We start from the raw sequence: 19,844 nt of genomic DNA on the forward strand, positions 1-19,844 counted from the left end.
TTTTGCATTGAAAAGTCAAATGGCGCTCCTTCCCTTCCGAGCTCTGCTATGCACCCAAAAAGTGGTTTACCCCCACATATGGGGTATCATCGCACTCAGGACAAATTGCACAACAACTTTTGTGGTCTAATTTCTTCTCTTACCCTTGGGAAAATTAAAAATTGGGGGCGAAAAATCATTTTTGTGAAAAAATAAGCTTTTTTATTTTTACGGCTCTGCATTATAAACTTCTGTGAAGCACTTGTTGGGTCAAAGTGCTCACCACACATCTAGATAAGTTCCTTAAGGGGTCTACTTTTCAAAATGGTGTCACTTGTGAGGGGTTCCAATGTTTAGGCACATCAGGGGCTCTCCAAACGCAACATGGCGTCCCATCTCAATTCCAGTCAATTTTGCATTGAAAAGTCAAATGGCGCTCCTTTCCTTCCGATTTCTGCCATGCGCCCAAACAGTGGTTTACCCCCACATATGGGGTATCGTTGCACTCGGGACAAATTGCACAACAACTTTTGTGGTCTAATTTCTTCTCTTACCCTTGGGAAAATAAAAAATTGGTGGCGAAAAGATTATTTTTGTGAAAAAATATGATTTTTTATTTTTACGGCTCTGCATTATGAACTTCTGTGAAGCACTTGTTGGGTCAAAGTGCTCACCACACCTCTAGATAAGTTCCTTAAGGGGTCTACTTTCCAAAATGGTGTCACTTGTGGGGATTTCAATGTTTAGGCACATCAGGGGCTCTCCAAACGCAACATGGCATCCCATCTCAATTCCAGTCAATTTTGCATTGAAAAGTAAAATGGCGCTACTTCCCTTCCGAGCTCTGCCATACGCCCAAACAATGGTTTACACCCATATATGGGGTATCAGCGTACTCAGGACAAATTGGCCAACAATTTTTGAGGTCCAATTTCTTCTCTTACTCTTGGGAAAACAAAAAATTGGGGGCGAAAAGATCATTTTTGTGAAAAAATATGATTTTTTTATTTTTACGGCTCTGCATTATAAACTTCTGTGAAGCAATTGGTGGGTCAAAGTGGTCACCACACATCTAGATAAGTTCCTTAGGGTGTCTACTTTCCAAAATGGTGTCACTTGTGAGGGGTTGCAATGTTTAGGCACATGAGGGGCTCTCCAAACGCAACATGGCGTCCCATCTCAATTCCTGTCAATTTTGCATTTAAAAGTCAAATGGCGCTCCTTTCCTTCCGAGCTCTGCCATGCGCCCAAACAGTGGTTTACCCCCACATATGGGGTATCAGCGTACTCAGTACAGATTGTACAACAATGTTTGGCATCCATTTTATCCTGTTACCCTTGGTAAAATAAAACAAATTGGAGCTGAAATAAATTTTGTGTGAAAAAAAGTTAAATATTCATTTTTATTTAAACATTCCAAAAATTCCTGTGAAACCCCTGAAGGGTTAATAAACTTCTTGAATGTGGTTTTGAGCACCTTGAGGGGTGTAGTTTTTAGAATGGTGTCACACTTGGGTATTTTCTATCATATAGACCCCTCAAAATGACATCAAATGAGATGTGGTCCCTAAAAAAAAAAATGGTGTTGTAAAAATGAGAAATTGCTGGTCAACTTTTAACCCTTATAACGCCCTAACAAAAAAAAATTTTGGTTCCAAAATTGTGCTGATGTAAAGTAGACATGTGGGAAATGTTACTTATTAAGTATTTTGCGTGACATATCTCTGTGATTTAAGGGCATAAAAATTTAAAGTTGGAAAATTGCGAAATTTTCTAAATTTTCGCCAAATTTCCGTTTTTTTCACAAATAAACGCAAGTTATATCGAATAAATGTTACTACTAAAATGAAGTACAATATGTCACGAGAAAACAATGTCAGAATCGCCAAGATCCATTGAAGCGTTCCAGAGTTATAACCTCATAAAGGGACAGTGGTCAGAATTGTAAAAATTGGCCTGGTCATTAACGTGCAAACCACCCTCGGGGCTTAAGGGGTTAATTAAAGGAAAAAAAATATTGCAGGAATTTAGTATATCATTTGAAAACTTTGAACGTAATGAAAACAAGAAAGAAAAAATAATTACTGCTGTTTTGTAGTACACAGTCAGTCTGGCGGAACAATTTATTGATAAAACCACAGGCAATGTGTGAAAAGAATGCATTTTAAGGGATCCAGAACTTGTCTTAAAACTACATTTACAGGTTATTACTAGTAATTACTATTTGAGACTTTCACTCAAGCAGACAAACTAAAATACCGGTAGTCTGTTTCTGTTTTATTGCCTATACCTAAAACTTTTCACGTTTATAATACGGTAATTTGACTACGTGCCTGAATGTTATTATTTTATATATACATACATGTGTCTGTATATTTGTTTAAAATCATCTTAATGTATGTTGTTTAATGATGATGTTAATAACACCAAATCATTTTTTGTGCAATATCGAACCCTACGTAATACTTTGAATCAGTGGCAGAAATAATGAGGGCAATTTAATATCTCTATCGAGAGAGTTATAGGAGGGCTAATTGGTTATGAGAAAAACATTACAATTGAGTGAATTGATTTACAAGACTAATCTGTAATTAGAACAGTGACAAAGGCTTTACTTTCACTTTGCAACTTTTAGTCTTTTTTTCTTCAATGTTCCAACTGTGTGATGATTCTAATCATTATCTAGATTGGCAAATTAGAGCCTTGTTGTTAGATCTGTCAGGGTTTGGCATATTTTATTATTTTGACAGCTCCATTTGGCCATAAACACCCAAATAAAATATTTAAAAAAATTAATTAAAGCACCATTTCATACCAAAGGTTCGTGAATTACATCAGAATATCTAACTTTGGGTTAAAAGCTTAAATATTACTTTTATATGGAATATTGTTATTTATCAGCTTTGTAATATGCATCCCCATGAAGGGTTTACAGCTGCTTCTAAAGGGTTAATCCGAAAGGAGAGGACCTAGCTGCTTATAAAAGATTAATCTGCAATGGGAAGGGATATCGGCATGTAAAGGCTTAATCTGCAAAAGTAACCAGCTGCCCTTAAAAGGTTTATCGAAGATTCATGCATTCTGTAATGGACACAGTTTGAACATGCTCTTACACATTACACTTATATCAACTTATGTTCTCACTCATTTCTTTGATTTTGCTGTGGTGTCTTGTACTTTGTACAATCAGGGGAGTGGCTCCCCTTTTTGAGCTAGGCATCTCATCTACTGTATATAGCTTTCCATGGGCAAGTGTCTGAACAGTTGGGCCTGGGTCCTCCTTACAAGGTGAGGTTTTAATATTAGAGGTGGGATCATCCCAATTTGGTACAACTTGTTGTGGGATTTCTTTTGCATGTTTTTTATCGAAATGGTGTTACTAGATACCCTATATTATTTCCATGTAATATTGTTATTTACATGTTCTATTATGATTTGCTTACTACAGAGTATTTGCTCACTTTGTTTTTAGACTGTTCACAGACAGACAGAACTACAGTAGGCTTGGGTACTGCTTCTAACCGCATCCTGCTGTTCTGGAATCAATCTTGCATTAAATTGCCTCTATATTTAGAATTAAGTATAAAATGGTAGCGCACATACCCCTGTGTTTGTGTTCCGCATAAAGTGGTATCTCTAGGCTTAAAAGCAGGAAGTATCACACAGTTGTCAAATTGAGACAGAGTTTGACTTCAATCTCTTGCTCTCTTTTATAGCGCAAGAGTTATCACTAATTGAGAAATTGTATACTTTTTCAGGAGGCACTAGGTCTGTTTTAACCAAGAATAAGTTCATACTTATGCTAATAATTACTGAAACTGCTGTAGCTGCAAAAGAACATTGCCAATAACAATCTAGATGCTTTTGGCTGCAAATTAATTTGGAGATCGCACTGCTCTGCTTGTCTTTACAGTTTCAGCATTTTAGCAACCACCATATGTGAGCTTGACCCAAAAGATTACAAAATTGATGGAGGAACAGGCTGTGGGTTTAGGCAATGTGACTAGCCATACGGGACTTGCCATATTTATCCATTTCATTGAGAATTGGAGTAAAGCATGGCATCATCCCCCAGATTGCCTTTATTGTTCTATATTATATTCAGGGGCAGAATAAGTACTTGTTCACAAGACCTAGGTGTAAATAAGGTGTACTAATTTTAACTAAATTATTCCCACCTAAACATTTTCATTCAGTGGAGATTAGAGTCCTTATACACCGACTAATCACTCAAAAACCATTCTGACATGCACAGCTCATCGGGTCCTACAGTGGGGCAAAAAAGTATTTAGTCAGTCAGCAATAGTGCAAGTTCCACCACTTAAAAAGATGAGAGGCGTCTGTAATTTACATCATAGGTAGACCTCAACTATGGGAGACAAACTGAGAAAAAAAAATCCAGAAAATCACATTGTCTGTTTTTTTAACATTTTATTTGCACATTATGGTGGAAAATAAGTATTTGGTCAGAAACAAAATTTCATCTCAATACTTTGTAATATATCCTTTGTTGGCAATGACAGAGGTCAAACGTTTTCTGTAAGTCTTCACAAGGTTGCCACACACTGTTGTTGGTATGTTGGCCCATTCCTCCATGCAGATCTCCTCTAGAGCAGTGATGTTTTTGGCTTTTCGCTTGGCAACATGGACTTTCAACTCCCTCCAAAGGTTTTCTATAGGGTTGAGATCTGGAGACTGGCTAGGCCACTCCAGGACCTTGAAATGCTTCTTACGAAGCCACTCCTTCATTGCCCTGGCGGTTTGCTTTGGATCATTGTCATGTTGAAAGACCCAGCCACGTTTCATCTTCAATGCCCTTGCTGATGGAAGGAGGTTTGCACTCAAAATCTCACGATACATGGCCCCATTCATTCTTTCATGTACCCGGATCAGTCGTCCTGGCCCCTTTGAAGAGAAACAGCCCCAAAGCATGATGTTTCCACCACCATGCTTTATCCTAGGTATGGTGTTTGATGGATGCAACTCAGTATTCTTTTTCCTCCAAACACGACAAGTTGTGTTTCTACCAAACAGTTCCAGTTCGGTTTCAACAGACCATAGGACATTCTCCCAAAACTCCTCTGGATCATCCAAATGCTCTCTAGCAAACTTCAGACGGGCCCGGACATGTACTGGCTTAAGCAGTGGGACACGTCTGGCACTGCAGGATCTGAGTCCATGGTGGCGTAGTGTGTTGCTTATGGTAGGCCTTGTTACATTGGTCCCAGCTCTCTGCAGTTCATTCACTAGGTCCCCCGCGTGGTTCTGGGATTTTTGCTCACCGTTCTTGTGATCATTCTGACCCCACGGGGTGGGATTTTGCGTGGAGCCCCAGATCGAGGGAGATTATCAGTGGTCTTGTATGTCTTACATTTTCTAATTATTGCTCCCACTGTTGATTTCTTCACTCCAAGCTGGATGGCTATTGCAGATTCAGTCTTCCCAGCCTGGTGCAGGGCTACAATTTTGTTTCTGGTGTCCTTTGACAGCTCTTTGGTCTTCACCATAGTGGAGTTTGGAGTCAGACTGTTTGAGGTTGTGCACAGGTGTCTTTTTATACTGATAACAAGTTTAAACAGGTGCCATTACTACAGGTAATGAGTGGAGGAAAGAGGAGACTCTTAAAGAAGAAGTTACAGGTCTGTGAGAAGCCAGAAATCTTGATTGATTGTTTCTGACCAAATACTTATTTTCCACCATAATATGCAAATAAAATGTTAAAAAAACAGACAATGTGATTTTCTGGATTTTTTTTTCTCAGTTTGTCTCCCATAGTTGAGGTCTACCTATGATGTAAATTACAGACGCCTCTCATCTTTTTAAGTGGTGGAACTTGCACTATTGCTGACTGACTAAATACTTTTTTGCCCCACTGTATATGCGTGCACACAGAGCAGTTAACAGGCTTAATAATAAGCGTACTGTGTGAGCTTTTTTTTTTCAGTTGTAGAGATATGTAAATATACTTGTCATATTTTGGTATGGATATCGGTACCTGCATCAAGACTTCTGTAGCAAAAAAAAGTATTGGATTCTTCTTGTTTTTGTAAACACTGTATCATTTGATCTTTTAGAAGGTAAAATGCCAATACTGCTATAGACTTGCAACAGCAACAGAATAGCCGGTCTCGGGAGCACAGAAGGAGAACACAGACACCAGTTAGGGTAAAACCACACCGCGTTTCAACGGCGAGCGCCGTCTTCTTCAGGTGATATTTAGCTATATTTCCATCTGAAGAAGACGGCGCACGCCTTTGAGACGCGTTGTGGTTTTACCCTAACTGGTGTCTGTGTTCTCCTTCTGCGCTCCTGAGACCGGCTATTCTGTTCCTGTTGCAAGTCTTTCTCCCCCGCTGTGGGGTATCTGGCTGGAGCTGCGGGGACCTGCGCACTTATTTCCTCCTCATTGGGACGGCCGCTAGCGCTCCCTCTACAAACCGCCATTTGCTGTTGTACAATACTGCTATAGACACTTTGTACTGTATTTCCAATAGGTATTTATATAAATTCTCTTCTTTCTTTTCCAGATCAGTGTACAGTTACTAGAACATACTTGTTTCTGCATAAGTTTTGGTTTTTCGGCACCATCTATTACTTTGGCAATTGGGTGTTTATCGGTGTAAGTACAAATTCTTTGTTTAAGGCTACTTTAAGAACTTCCATTGGAGATCCTGCGAGAGATGCAGGATACAATAATGCAGAATTTCCATTATTCTTACCTGTATTCAGAGATGTATATTGTTTTCATATAACACCACAAAAAAATCACTACATTATTATCTTAGATGAGTATTTGTAAAGTAATTTTCTGGCTAAACTAATAGGAAACAAACGTTTGTGAATTTTTTTCTTTGTTATAAAAAGTAAAAAAGAAAAAGGTTGGCTATAGACGTGAGATTTTTTTGAGTGGACCTCCGTGTTTTCAACATGATCTACAGCTAATCAAACTTTGTAGGTACTGGGAAAGATTATTTTAAAAATGCTTAACTACTTTCTATTGAAACAATTACAAGTGGAAACGCTTTGTGTATTCGTAAATGGGTTGTCCACCTTTTGGGGGCAATTTTTTTTTCACTAAATGCATGCAATTAGATCTAAAAATAATTTGGCTGCTGGTGGATGAACATGTCACCAGAGCTGTCCGTCAGTCTTCTCGAATAGAAAAGCCCTTTTCTCATGTGAGGATTTCAATTTGACAAGACTGATGGATCGGTCTGGTCACAAATTCCACCACTAGCTGACTTGTTATGAACTGGAAAGGTGTTCGGTCTTCAAGGGACGCCACACTAATAAATGCAGGATAAGAACCTACCAAAGCTATACAACAATAAGTGGCACAGAATGATGTCCTCCAAAAATGTTGTCAGATAAAGATTATGAGGCCGACCCTGTTAACACATTTTTCAACCAGCAATACACAGGGTAGTACAATGGCTATAGGAGGCATATAGTGCAAAATTGTTGATGAAACCCAATTGTGAAAATTATTTTCAGCCCCAATTTTATTCATTCAAGTAAGATTGGTTGGTTGTTTTTGATTTTTTTTTTTTATTACTTTTTTCTCCAAATGTTATGCAATTTTTCTTTTCGCCAATGGACAGGTCATCATAAGTGATGTCACAAATATAGGTACTGTGAACCATACATGCACTGTGAGCAGTTGCTTCAAACATAGTACATGCGCTGTGAGAGAGCACTTTACTCTGCCCATGTGCGTGATGTTTATTATCACGCACACATACAGAAAAAACTCTAACAGAAAATAATGTGAGCTTTAGCAAGAAAGGAAAAGCTGTTAGCAAGATATATAATAAAAATACATTTTATTTGGATTTAAAGTAATTTTTAAAAACCTTGTCCCAAACAACCACTTTTCATCTACTATGGTGTATATGACCAACTGAACCCCGTATTCACAACCAATAAGTCTTTACTGACCTCACAAATCGGACAATAGCATCCCTTGACTGGTGAAAATGCAGCAGCTGTTCACTATACAGTGGGGCAAAAAAGTATTTAGTCAGTCAGCAATAGTGCAAGTTCCACCACTTAAAAAGATGAGAGGTGTCTGTAATTTACATCATAGGTAGACCTCAACTATGGGAGACAAACTGAGAAAAAAAAATCCAGAAAATCACATTCTGTTTTTTTTAACATTTTATTTGCATATTATGGTGGAAAATAAGTATTTGGTCAGAAACAAACAATCAAGATTTCTGGCTCTCACAGACCTGTAACTTCTTTAAGCGTCTCCTCTTTCCTCCACTCATTACCTGTAGTAATGGCACCTGTTTAAACTTGTTATCAGTATAAAAAGACACCTGTGCACACCCTCAAACAGTCTGACTCCAAACTCCACTATGGTGAAGACCAAAGAGCTGTCAAAGGACACCAGAAACAAAATTGTAGCCCTGCACCAGGCTGGGAAGACTGAATCTGCAATAGCCAACCAGCTTGGAGTGAAGAAATCAACAGTGGGAGCAATAATTAGAAAATGTAAGACATGCAAGACCACTGATAATCTCCCTCGATCTGGGGCTCCACGCAAAATCCCACCCCGTGGGGTCAGAATGATCACAAGAACGGTGAGCAAAAATCCCAGAACCACGCGGGGGGACCTAGTGAATGAACTGCAGAGAGCTGGGACCAATGTAACAAGGCCTACCATAAGTAACACACTACGCTGCCATGGACTCAGGTCCTGCAGTGCCAGACGTGTCCCACTGCTTAAGCCAGTACATGTCCGGGCCCGTCTGAAGTTTGCTAGAGAGCATTTGGATGATCCAGAGGAGTTTTGGGAGAATGTCCTATGGTCTGATGAAACCAAACTGGAACTGTTTGGTAGAAACACAACTTGTCGTGTTTGGAGGAAAAAGAATACTGAGTTGCATCCATCAAACACCATACCTACTGTAAAGCATGGTGGTGGAAACATCATGCTTTGGGGCTGTTTCTCTGCAAAGGGGCCAGGACGACTGATCCGGGTACATGAAAGAATGAATGGGGCCATGTATCCTGAGATTTTGAGTGCAAACCTCCTTCCATCAGCAAGGGCATTGAAGATGAAACGTGGCTGGGTCTTTCAACATGACAATGATCCAAAGCACACCGCCAGGGCAACGAAGGAGTGGCTTCATAAGAAGCATTTCAAGGTTTTGGAGTGGCCTAGCCAGTCTCCAGATCTCAACCCTATAGAAAACCTTTCTCTAGGGAGTTGAAAGTCCGTGTTGCCAAGCGAAAAGCCAAAAACATCACTGCTCTAGAGGAGATCTGCATGGAGGAATGGGCCAACATACCAACAACAGTGTGTGGCAACCTTGTGAAGACTTACAGAAAACGTTTGACCTCTGTCATTGCCAACAAAGGATATATTAAAAAGTATTGAGATGAAATTTTGTTTCTGACCAAATACTTATTTTCCACCATAATATGCAAATAAAATGTTAGAAAAACAGACAATGTGATTTTCTGGATTTTTTTTTCTCAGTTTGTCTCCCATAGTTGAGGTCTACCTATGATGTAAATTACAGACGCCTCTCATCTTTTTAAGTGGTGGAACTTGCACTATTGCTGACTGACTAAATACTTTTTTGCCCCACTGTAGCTGACACCTTGCTGCATCGGCCTCTAATGATGTCACCAACTAAGGTTTTTTAACCCCTTAGATGCTTCTGTCAAGAGTGACTACGTCACCTAGATGGTTAACAGTGTGTGGTGCTTCCTCTTTAACTCCATTGGCATTGTGAGATTGATTCTATGGTCCTGATATTTGCCATGGCCAAATATTGGTCTTAGAATCTGCTGGTTATAGCGGCCTGTTCAAAAGTTAGCAACATTTAGGTGATAAAAATAGCACTTTTCCTTCCTGATATGCCACTTTGCATTCATTCTTCAAAAACACCCAAAGAGTTAAAAACTTCCTGATAGCAGTTTTGAATACGTTGAGGCGTGCTGTTTTTAAAATGGTCTCACGTTTGGATATTTTAAAACATATAGGTCTCCCATAGTTATTTCAAAACTGAATAGGTCCCTAAAAAAATACGTTTTGTAAATTTCTTGAAAAAAATAAAAATTGCTGCTACAATTTTAAACCTTCTAACATCCTCACAAAATAAAAGTATATTTTAAAAAGTGTTGATGTAAAGCAGACATGAGAAAAATTTTATTTACCGTATATACTCGTGCATAAGACAAGATTTTCATAAGACAAGATTGTCAGCACATTTTTTTTTGTGCTGAAAATGCCCCCCTCGGCTTATACACAAGTCAATTGTCCAGAAAGCTGGCAGGGGAGCGGTGGAGCAGCGGCAGGAACTGGCAGCTGTGGCACAGTGACAGCTGCAGCCGCCGGCTAACAGAAGACATCATACTCACCCTCCCTCGCTGCATCTTAGTCCCTGCATCTCCGTTGTCCCAGTGCCAGAAGCTCTCCTCTCCTGTGCTGAGCGGTCACGTGGTATCGCTCATTAAGGTAATGAATATGTATGCGTCTCCACTCCCATAGGCATGGAGCGCATATTCATTACCTTAATGAGCGGTACCACGTGACCGCTCAGCACAGGAGAGGAGAGCTGCCGGGACAAGGGAGATGCAGTAATGGTGCGAGGAGTAGGATGGGAGTGGGAGGGGGGACATGAGCCATGCATACAACAGTGGGACGGGGAAGCCGAGCCATGCAGGATCGGGGGAGCTACACATGCCAAGACAGGACTTGGAGCCACATACCAGAACAGGATGGGGGAGCTGCATAGCAGGACAGGAATGAGGCAGCAATGCATACCTGGCTTATACTCAAGTCAATAAGCTTACCCAGTTTTTCGTGGCAAAAGTAGGTGCCTCAACTTATACTAGGGTCGGCTTATACTCTAGTATATATGGTAATTATTTTATAAGGTATGACTGTCTGGATTAAAGGGGAATCATTAAAAGTTTGAAAATTGCAAATTTTTTGTCAATTTTCTGATGTTTTTATAAATAAACACAGAAATTATTGACATAAATATACCATTATCATAAAGTACAATGTGTCACGAAAAACATTCTTATAATCCCAGAGATCATTTTGAAGCATTTCAGAGTTACCACATAAAGTGACACTGGTCAGATTTGAAAAATTTGGCGAGGTCACTAAGTGGTTAAGGTTCATTTTTCTGATTACATGGTTTCACAACTGATGATTAATTGCAAGAGGTTTTCAGTAGCACTTAAAGGGTTTTTCTCTGATTTAGTGTGCAGCGCTCCCCAATCCCTGGCTTACTGCTCTCCAGGGAGTGATGACCACCTGCTTGATAGACCATTCAGATCAGCAGTATTGTTGTACCACTGGCCCATACTGTGCACTCTTTGATGCTGCTATATGACGCATCTTTGCCTCTACATCATTGATTGAGTACTGAATATGTCCAGGATTGGGAGCTAACAAAGCTTTTTAGTGATCTGGGCCAGATTCAGAGCAGTGTTTACAGGCTCTATTTGAAAAAGTTTGTGAGTAGAGATGAGTGAACTCGAACTCAAAAGTTTGGGGTTCATACCGGACAGTTAGTCTCTGGTGCTAAATGTCAAATACGGACTTCTCCAGGAGTCCATTGCAATGTTCGGAGTTCTGGGGAAAGGCCATTGCAGAGAGAGGGGGAATTTTTTCCAGCTCAAAAGTTCAGGTCCCCATTGTTTTCAATGAGGTTCTAGTTCAAGCTTGGGTACAGTTCTGGTACCCGAAACAAACTTTGAAATAAAGTTTGGGTCAGGTACCAAAACCCGAACTTCCATGATCACTTGGCCAGTAACCTAGTCAGAGATGTAAAAATAAAAAAACTCCATTCTTGATCATTTTTAATGACCAGTACATTGCAAAGTTTCTAGTATTTTACAATCTGTTTGCAATTTTATACTTGAAATATCATGTGAATAACCATTTAAAAAGTTATTCTCATCAGGGGTTTGTTCAGGGGTGTACCACATCTTAGCTTCCTCACTGCCTTGGAGGCGTGCGATCCTACATGATTGTCATATTGTGCCAGCGGTATCATTGCAACACTGGGCTGAATTGTGCACACCCAATGTTGCCTTATGATGGTGCTTTGCCTGTGCAGCATCAAAGTGCCATGGCGCTGACTCTGGCAGGGTTCGAGAGCTAATGGTGTGCTTCAGAGAGCTCCAGCTTCACTGCTGTGCTTGCAACCTCTACGGGAAAGGTATGGTAAGAAAGATACCTGTTCACCTACCGCTGTCAGATTGCAGTGGTGGCTGGTGCCCTAGGCAGCTAGCTTTTAACTGTATAATTTTAAAAAAAAATAAACTTCTATCCTGAGAACAGAATAATTTTAATAACAAATGTCAAAGTTGCATGATTTTACAATCCCTTTGCAATTTCACAGATGTAAGAAGATGGGAATAGCTCTCTAATGTAAATGTACTAGATTATCACAATATAAAGCAGTGACTAACTTAGCACTGCTACAACCTTAGTTGACGACCAAATATTTTCCTGCTTAAACTTATCCCTAATTTCTGTCATGTTAATTGCAGGTGTTCATTATTGGACTTATTGTCTCATGCTGCAAAGGGAAGAAATCCATTATTGAAGGGGAAGTGGAAGATGATGATTCTGATCTAAGTGATGATGAAGACCCATCACCTATATATTCCTAGTATGCAGTGTTTCTATGATCTGTTAAAATTACTTTTTAAGTTGAAAATGTAATCAAATACTGGTGTATTTTTAATTGTTTGAATAATTATTGGCATGTTAAAAGAATTACTGTCTTAAACACAAACTTGGTGTTACTAATATTTATTTCAGGTACTAAAATATATTTAAAATGCTGCATCTAAAAAGGAAAATGTATGTAAAGCTAACATATTCTGAACTATGCACTAAAAGAAACTGATGCCAATAGAAACCCTGCCGTGGTACCTCCTTGTCAATCTCTAGAGTTTCAAATATATTCTTTAAACTGTGTAATAGTAAATTCTTTTGTTCTTGTTGTTTTCCTTTTTTCTCCTTTTTTTTGTTTTCTTTGAAGACATTTTTTCTTTCAAATTACTGACACTTTAATTTGTAAAATAAATTCGCCTGTGAAATTTTATATATGGCTAATAAAAGATTACTATGTCTTGAACATTGCTGTGTACAACCTCTTTGTGTTTATTTCTTGCATGAGATTTAGAAAAAAAACGATGTGAGGGACTGATAGTTGAGATAGAGGTCAGGTTGTCATTGGTAGAGTGGAGAGTGAATGTGGGGTGGTATTTGTGAATTAGGTGTAGTATGGAACAGAAGTGAATTGAGCTTTTTTTTTTATTCAAAAACCCTTTTCTGTTCAGAGTAGACTGCAGGTTTAACAAAGCTCCTAGTCATGTTCTGAGATTCTTCTGTGGAGCAGACATGGACTAGTAAGGTTGCTGCTTCGGGGCGTGGCCTGAACGTCCATGTGAGCGGACGTGTGACAGAGCGCTCCCGCTGCTAACGCTGAATTTATCCTTTATAAGCCGCAGCTGAGCGGCGATTCAAGGCGCTTACCGGCTGCAGGAGAGTCCCGGGAGTGCGGCGGTGAATAGCGGCTGCCCCGAGGTCAGCAAACATGACCAGGAGGAGGCAAAGAGACGCAGGAGCCGGCGAGGGTGGGACCGGCCAAGATGGCGCCGACACCAGGGAGAAGGCGGAGAAAGACAACGCGGCATGCCAGAAGAGAATGGCGGCGGCGGCAAATCTCCAGCAGTTTGCTAGAGTGGAGGCTGCAGGGAACACAGGAAAAGCAGAGGAGGACGCTGGATCAGACACAGACACAGAAGGAGAGGAGGAAAGCCCAGCAGAGGAGCAGGAGGTACAACAGGGGAGCAGGGATGGTGACATGGCGGTGGTAGTAGGGGGATCTGAAGATAAGGAGCCAGGAGCAGAGCCCACCCTTAGAGATGTTTTTGCACTGGTGTCATCATGCAAACAATCCCTGACCCAGCAGCTACAGGAGGTCAAGGGGGATACAGCCCAGATAAATGCAGCCCTGCAAAAGATTGACAAACGTGGGGGCTGTGGAGGAAAGGGTGAGCACGGCAGAAGACCATATAGTGCAGCTGCAGAAAGCGGAGAGGAAGTTTACTCAAGCAATATTGGAGCTAGCTGCAAAAAATGAGGATCTGGAAAATAGGTCCAGAAGAAATAACATTCGTATAGTGGGTATCCCTGAAAAAACTGAGGGGAGGAATCCCACGGAGTATATTGAAAGCTGGCTCCTTGAGACTTTTGGTGATGCAGCACTGACAAAAGTGTTTGCGGTAGAAAGAGCCCACAGGGTCCCACCGAAACCACCTGTCCCTGGAGCAAGTCCCCGTACCATGCTTGCCAAAATCCTAAACTACAGAGACAGAGACATTATCCTGAGGAAGGCTAGAGACATGACGGATCTGACAATTGGAGGTCAAAGAATCGCTATCTACCCCGACTATTCCGCCCTGGTACAGAAACAACGGATGATGATCACGGGTATCAAGAGACGGCTGAGGGAACTGGGAGTGCAATACTCCATGATGTTTCCGGCACGACTGAGAGAGGTAGCGTTGGATAAGACTCATTTTTTCCAGACGCCGGAGGACGCTACCCAGTGGATAGATCTTAATGCTAAAAAGCGTAAAGGGAAAGGAGATTGAAAATGCGGGGTGGGTTGGTCGGGAGGTATTTTACTTTCTTTAAAAAGGGGAAAAAGAGATGGACTGACAGTACATTGGTAATTGAAATGTGAAGGTTTGAGGGTGGAGCTAGGCATTACGCAGGGAACTCCCTGGGAGTGCTGACACGGCGGCGAAGTACGAGGGAGGAAGGGTGTGCAGCGTACTAAAAGTTAACACATGTTGAAATAATTTTTTTTCTTTTAAGAACTATGCCGAATTCTATTATAAACGGTAGCGGGAGGCGGAATGAGAAGGTTACGTTAACAAGAGTGTTCGCAATGGGTGATGGTGCCCCACTCTTGATAAGAGGCAGAATGTATAGTATTGGGGGGGAGGGGTAAGGGATGGGAGGGAAGTTAGACAGCTCAGAACCGGGAATAAAGACATAACTAAAGATGGAGTCACATAATAGGGGACCGCTTTAAGATATTGAGTTGGAATGTGAGAGGTCTGGCGGATAAGTCTAGGAGAGCTGCGAGCTTGCAGTATGCGAAGGATCAACGGGCTTCTATGATATGCTTGCTAGAGACGCACTTGATACGGGAGAAAGTTGACGTACTGAATAGACGTTGGATTCAGAAAGGGTATCATTCTACCTTTTCGACGTACTCAAGGGGTGTGTCAGTGTTGGTGCCGGTGGGAGTGCAGTATGAAGAGGTGAAGGTATGCGTGGATGCTGAGGGTCAGTATGTGGTGATACAATGTATATTGTATGGAGTGAGATAGTGTGTTGCGGCAATGTATATTCCACCTCCATATTCAAGTAAGAAGATCAGGGAAGTGTTGGAGAAGGTGGAACGATGGGGACCACTACCACTCTTAATTATTGGGGATTTGAACAATATCTGTGATGACTTTTGGGATAAAAATAAGAACACCCAGAACAGGTCGGAGGGGCACACTACAACATTTGGTACCTATGTGCGTGAAATAGGCATGATTGATCTATGGAGAGTCAGACATGTTGGGGAGAGAGGGTACTCGTGCTACTCACCGGCACATGCTACGTTTTCCAGAATTGATATGGCGCTGGGTAACCGCCTGTTAGACACAATGGTGGGGGAGGTGCGTTATCTGCCGAGAGCTCTTTCGGATCACAGCCCAATTGAGGCGGAGGTCAGGTTGTTGGGGACACGGACCGCAAGCGGGAGAGAATGGAAGATCCATCCTAACTGGTTACAGAGCATTGACTTGGAGGGTATAGGGAAGGAGGTGACGGAATTCTTTGCTTTAAATGATGGGAGTACAGATGCCCTAACTGTTTGGGATGCAATGAAAGCGTACCTGAGAGGGCTACTATTTAGAGACATTAGTAGGTGTAAGCGGAAGACAAGGGAGGCGGAGAGTGTGGCGGTGGAGGAGCTGAAGGCTGCAGAGGACGAGATGGTAGTGTTGGGGACCTCCGAGGCAGAGAAAAGGTTGAGAACAGCGCAAACTCATATGGAAAAGATTCTGCTGGGAAAAGCTGAAAGGAAGCGGGAGTTTCAGAGGGTGACTTATTTTCAGGAGGGAGAAACAGTGGGACACATGCTATCGGTGGTAGCTTCTGCTCAGCGTAGTACCTCGTATGTACACTCGTTGGTTTCAGATGGGGGGAGCAGGATATCTGAAACACCTGAAATTATAAAGGTCTTTGCGGACTTTTACACGGACTTATATTCCTCCAGGGTCAATGAGTCAGTCGGAGATACGGAGACTTTCCTTGAGAGTCTGGGTCTCCCGAAATTGAGTGAGGAGGATAGGGTGAGCCTCGATGCCCCTATCACCGAGGAGGAACTGAGTCGGGCGCTGAAGTCTATGGCCAATGGGAAGGCACCTGGAGTTGATGGGTTACTAGCCGAAATCTATAAAAGCTTGGGGGAAGTGTTGATTCCCAGATTAAAGTTAGTACTGGAGGAGGCTGGATGTCGGGGGTACCTCCCAGCATCTATGAGGGAGGCTATTATAGTGGTTATTCCGAAGGAATACAAGGATCTGGGGAAACCTGAGTCATATCGCCCAATCTCTCTGTTAACCATCGATGTCAAACTCTTGGCCAAGCTGTTAGCTTCCCGTCTGTCCAGCGTCATTGCTAACCTTGTACATCCGGATCAGTCCGGCTTTATGCCTGACAGGTCTACAGCGGTTAATCTGCGGAGGCTGTATATGAACCTGCAGCTGAGGTCTGACAACTGTGGCCGAAGGGTCATTACATCCTTGGATGCCCATAAGGCGTTTGACAGTGTGGAGTGGGGATATCTCTGGCGGGTGTTGAAGTGTATGGGTATTGGACCGCAATTTGTGGCGTGGATTCAACTGTTATATTCATTACCAACAGCTAGAATTAGAGTGAATGGGGAACTTTCTCAGCCTATAAAGTTGGCCAGAGGAACGAGGCAGGGATGCCCACTGTCGCCCCTTCTGTTTGCCTTAGCTGTGGAGCCACTGGCCGCTAAGATCCGACAGTCGGATGAGGTCCCTGGGTTCAAATATGGGAGTGTTGAGGAGAAGATTGCGTTATATGCAGATGACATCTTACTGTTCCTGGCGGACCCGGACAACGCCTTGAAAGGGGCTATCGAGAGCATTGAAAAATTTGGAGCCTTGTCGGGACTGAGAATAAATTGGGATAAATCGGTCCTCTTTGAGGTGGATGGGGTGGAGGAGAGCAGAAGTGAGCCATTGGGAGAGGGGCGGCTTAAGGTGGCATCCCTTTTCAAATACCTGGGAATATGGATCTCGATGCCAGTTAGAGTTTTTGTATAGGAATTTGACTCCTCTCATGGGCGTCCTTAAGGCAAAAGTAGATGCGTGGAATAAATTGCACCTATCGGTGGTGGGTAGGGTTAATCTTATTAAAATGGTTCTGATGCCCAAAATACTTTACGTCCTACATAACGCGCCAGTTTGGATTCCACGTGGGAAGTTCCGGCAGATTAATGCTCTTTTTAGAAGCCTGATATGGGGGAGGCGGTACCCACGTATTCGCCTGGAGACGCTTCAGCGACCCAAGGAAGATGGAGGATTGGCTTTACCCAATCCTGAGTTATATTTTCTTGCAGCCCAGAGCCAGCATTTGAAGGGCTGGGCGCGGGAGGCGTCTTCCAGTGCGGTACAACACTTGATGGAGAGGGTGACAAACTGACGACCGGTGGCGCAGTGTCTGGAGGATGGCTCCTTGGGCGTATTAGGGAAATTGTATCGAACTATGTTTTTGATACATAAATTATGGACCAGACCGACAGATTCGGGGGGTTACGGGACTGACTAAATTTACACCGATATGGCTTAATAATAATTTGGTTGAGTTTGCGGCTCTTGGAGTGCTGACGGAGTGGCAGGCCAAAGGAATCCATTTGGTTGCTCAGATAATTCAACAATGAGGGTTAAAGTCCTTTTCGCAGCTGCAGGGGGAGTTTGGATTGAGACCGACTGGGGAGTATCAATATGCTCAGATGAAACACGCTTTTAAAGCTCAAAACAAGGGTGATGGTATTGAGATCCAGGAGGACATAGTCCTGGAATGCGTGTGTGGGGAAGGGTCCACAAGGGGAGTCATTTCCACCCTTTATAAGGACCTACTGCATGCATATTTGCTGGATTTCCCTCTAAAAGCGAGAGCGAAGTGGGAAAGAGATTTAGGCCCAATGGAGGATGAAACCTGGGAGTCGGTGTTGGAGTGGGTTCCACGAGTGTCACTAAGTGAGCCGTATAGACTATCGCAGCTGTACATCTTGCACAGAGTCTATAAATCACCGGAAGTGTTGCACAGAGCGGGGTTGCGTGCTGACTCTGAATGCCCGAGATGTAAAACTGAGAATGCAGGAATATACCACATGATGTGGACATGTCCAAGACTGGTTGCTTTTTGGCTGGTGGTACTGAGCCGGGTGGAAGGGGCGTATAAATGCAGAGTGCCGAGAGATCCGATGGTGTGTCTACTGGGATATGTGGAGGAAATTAGAGTGGATAACACCTGGAAGATAGCAATAGCTAGGCTATTATATATGGCTAGGAAGGTAATAGCAAGGAACTGGATCAAGGAGGAGCCGCCTACAAGGGGTGAATTCCTGAAGTATGTTAAACATGGTCTCAATCTGGAAAAGGGGGTCTACAAAAGACGTGGAAAAATAGAAACGTTTGACAAAATGTGGTCTCCGTGGCTCGAGCTGGGATGAGTAGATATGGGAAATGGGAGGATGAGGGCCTCTGAAGGGAAGAGAGTGCTAGAGGAACAAGCGGACATAAGTGAGTCAAGCGGCTCAAAGAGCCATCAATACTGGTAACAAAAGTATAATTGGGAAGGAGCTGTCAGGGGAGGGGGAGGTTTGGGATTTGTTGGGATTGTTGGGGGTTTGGAAAATGTAGAAACTTTGTAATATACTGGAAAATGCATAAAATGTAATGTTCATGTTTGCTTTCAATAAAAATCTATTTAAATCAAAAAAAGGTTGCTGCTTCAAGTAGATGGCACTAGAGTCCCATTTTCTCCAATAACCCCCATGACCGCAACATAGGAGGAGTTGACTCTATACCTTAATAGGAACAGGAAATGGGTAAATTGTCTCTCCAACCCTCAGAGTTTTTCCTGTCCCTTTGGGGCATGTAAAGGTTAGCCTGTAGTGATGAGCGAAATGCTTGGATAATGTGTTATCTGAGCAAGTGCGCATGCTAACAGGCAATCCCTGCATGCATTATGGCTGTCATACAGCTGCGAGACATGTAGCCGCGGGGACTCGAATATATTTTTGAAGCATGCCGAAGACACTCGGTTAGCACTCGAGCATGCACCGATAATGCCTTATCCAATCATGTTCATTCATCACTATTAGCCTGTTAACCTTTGGGAAGTGTCTCTTCCTGGATACCTCCTTCTTTAACTTCTTACTTGAAGATTAGAGTGGTGCAACCTGGGATCCGACCTGCCCTGTACTTTCCATTCATGTGATGGGTGCTTTTGGTTTGTGTTTCAGGGTGAATTTGCGGTTGAACACTAACTGCATGTTAGACCCCAATTACTGCCTTTAAAGTTCCCCTGACTAAAGAGTTTATTCTAAGGTAGGACTGATTGATCTTGTATGTTCCTTATTTTTAAACCTGAGGGTACTTGTTAGTCTCACTCTGTATTTATAGAACTCGAGTGAATCCTAACATAGTAAACAGATGGGGTAGCTTACCCCCTTGGAGGAGGTTTACTTAATTTCCCTTCTTTATCTTTTCCT

At 42.2% G+C, this 19,844-nt stretch overlaps 1 protein-coding gene across 1 annotated transcript in view; it reads left to right on the top strand.

The window, feature by feature from the left end:
• The window catches only part of LMBRD1 (LMBR1 domain containing 1), a 354,508-nt gene extending 341,409 nt beyond the window's left edge, over positions 1 to 13,099 (top strand). The window contains exons 15-16 of the mRNA XM_069726658.1: positions 6,507 to 6,598; positions 12,505 to 13,099. Coding sequence (XP_069582759.1) covers positions 6,507 to 6,598; positions 12,505 to 12,627 — 215 coding nt within the window. The 3' untranslated portion in view covers positions 12,628 to 13,099. The remainder of the gene's footprint in view (positions 1 to 6,506; positions 6,599 to 12,504) is intronic.
• The last annotated feature ends 6,745 nt before the right edge of the window (positions 13,100 to 19,844 follow it).

This window comes from Ranitomeya imitator, chromosome 5, assembly GCF_032444005.1.
Source record: "Ranitomeya imitator isolate aRanImi1 chromosome 5, aRanImi1.pri, whole genome shotgun sequence".
Classification (NCBI taxonomy): domain Eukaryota; kingdom Metazoa; phylum Chordata; class Amphibia; order Anura; family Dendrobatidae; genus Ranitomeya; species Ranitomeya imitator.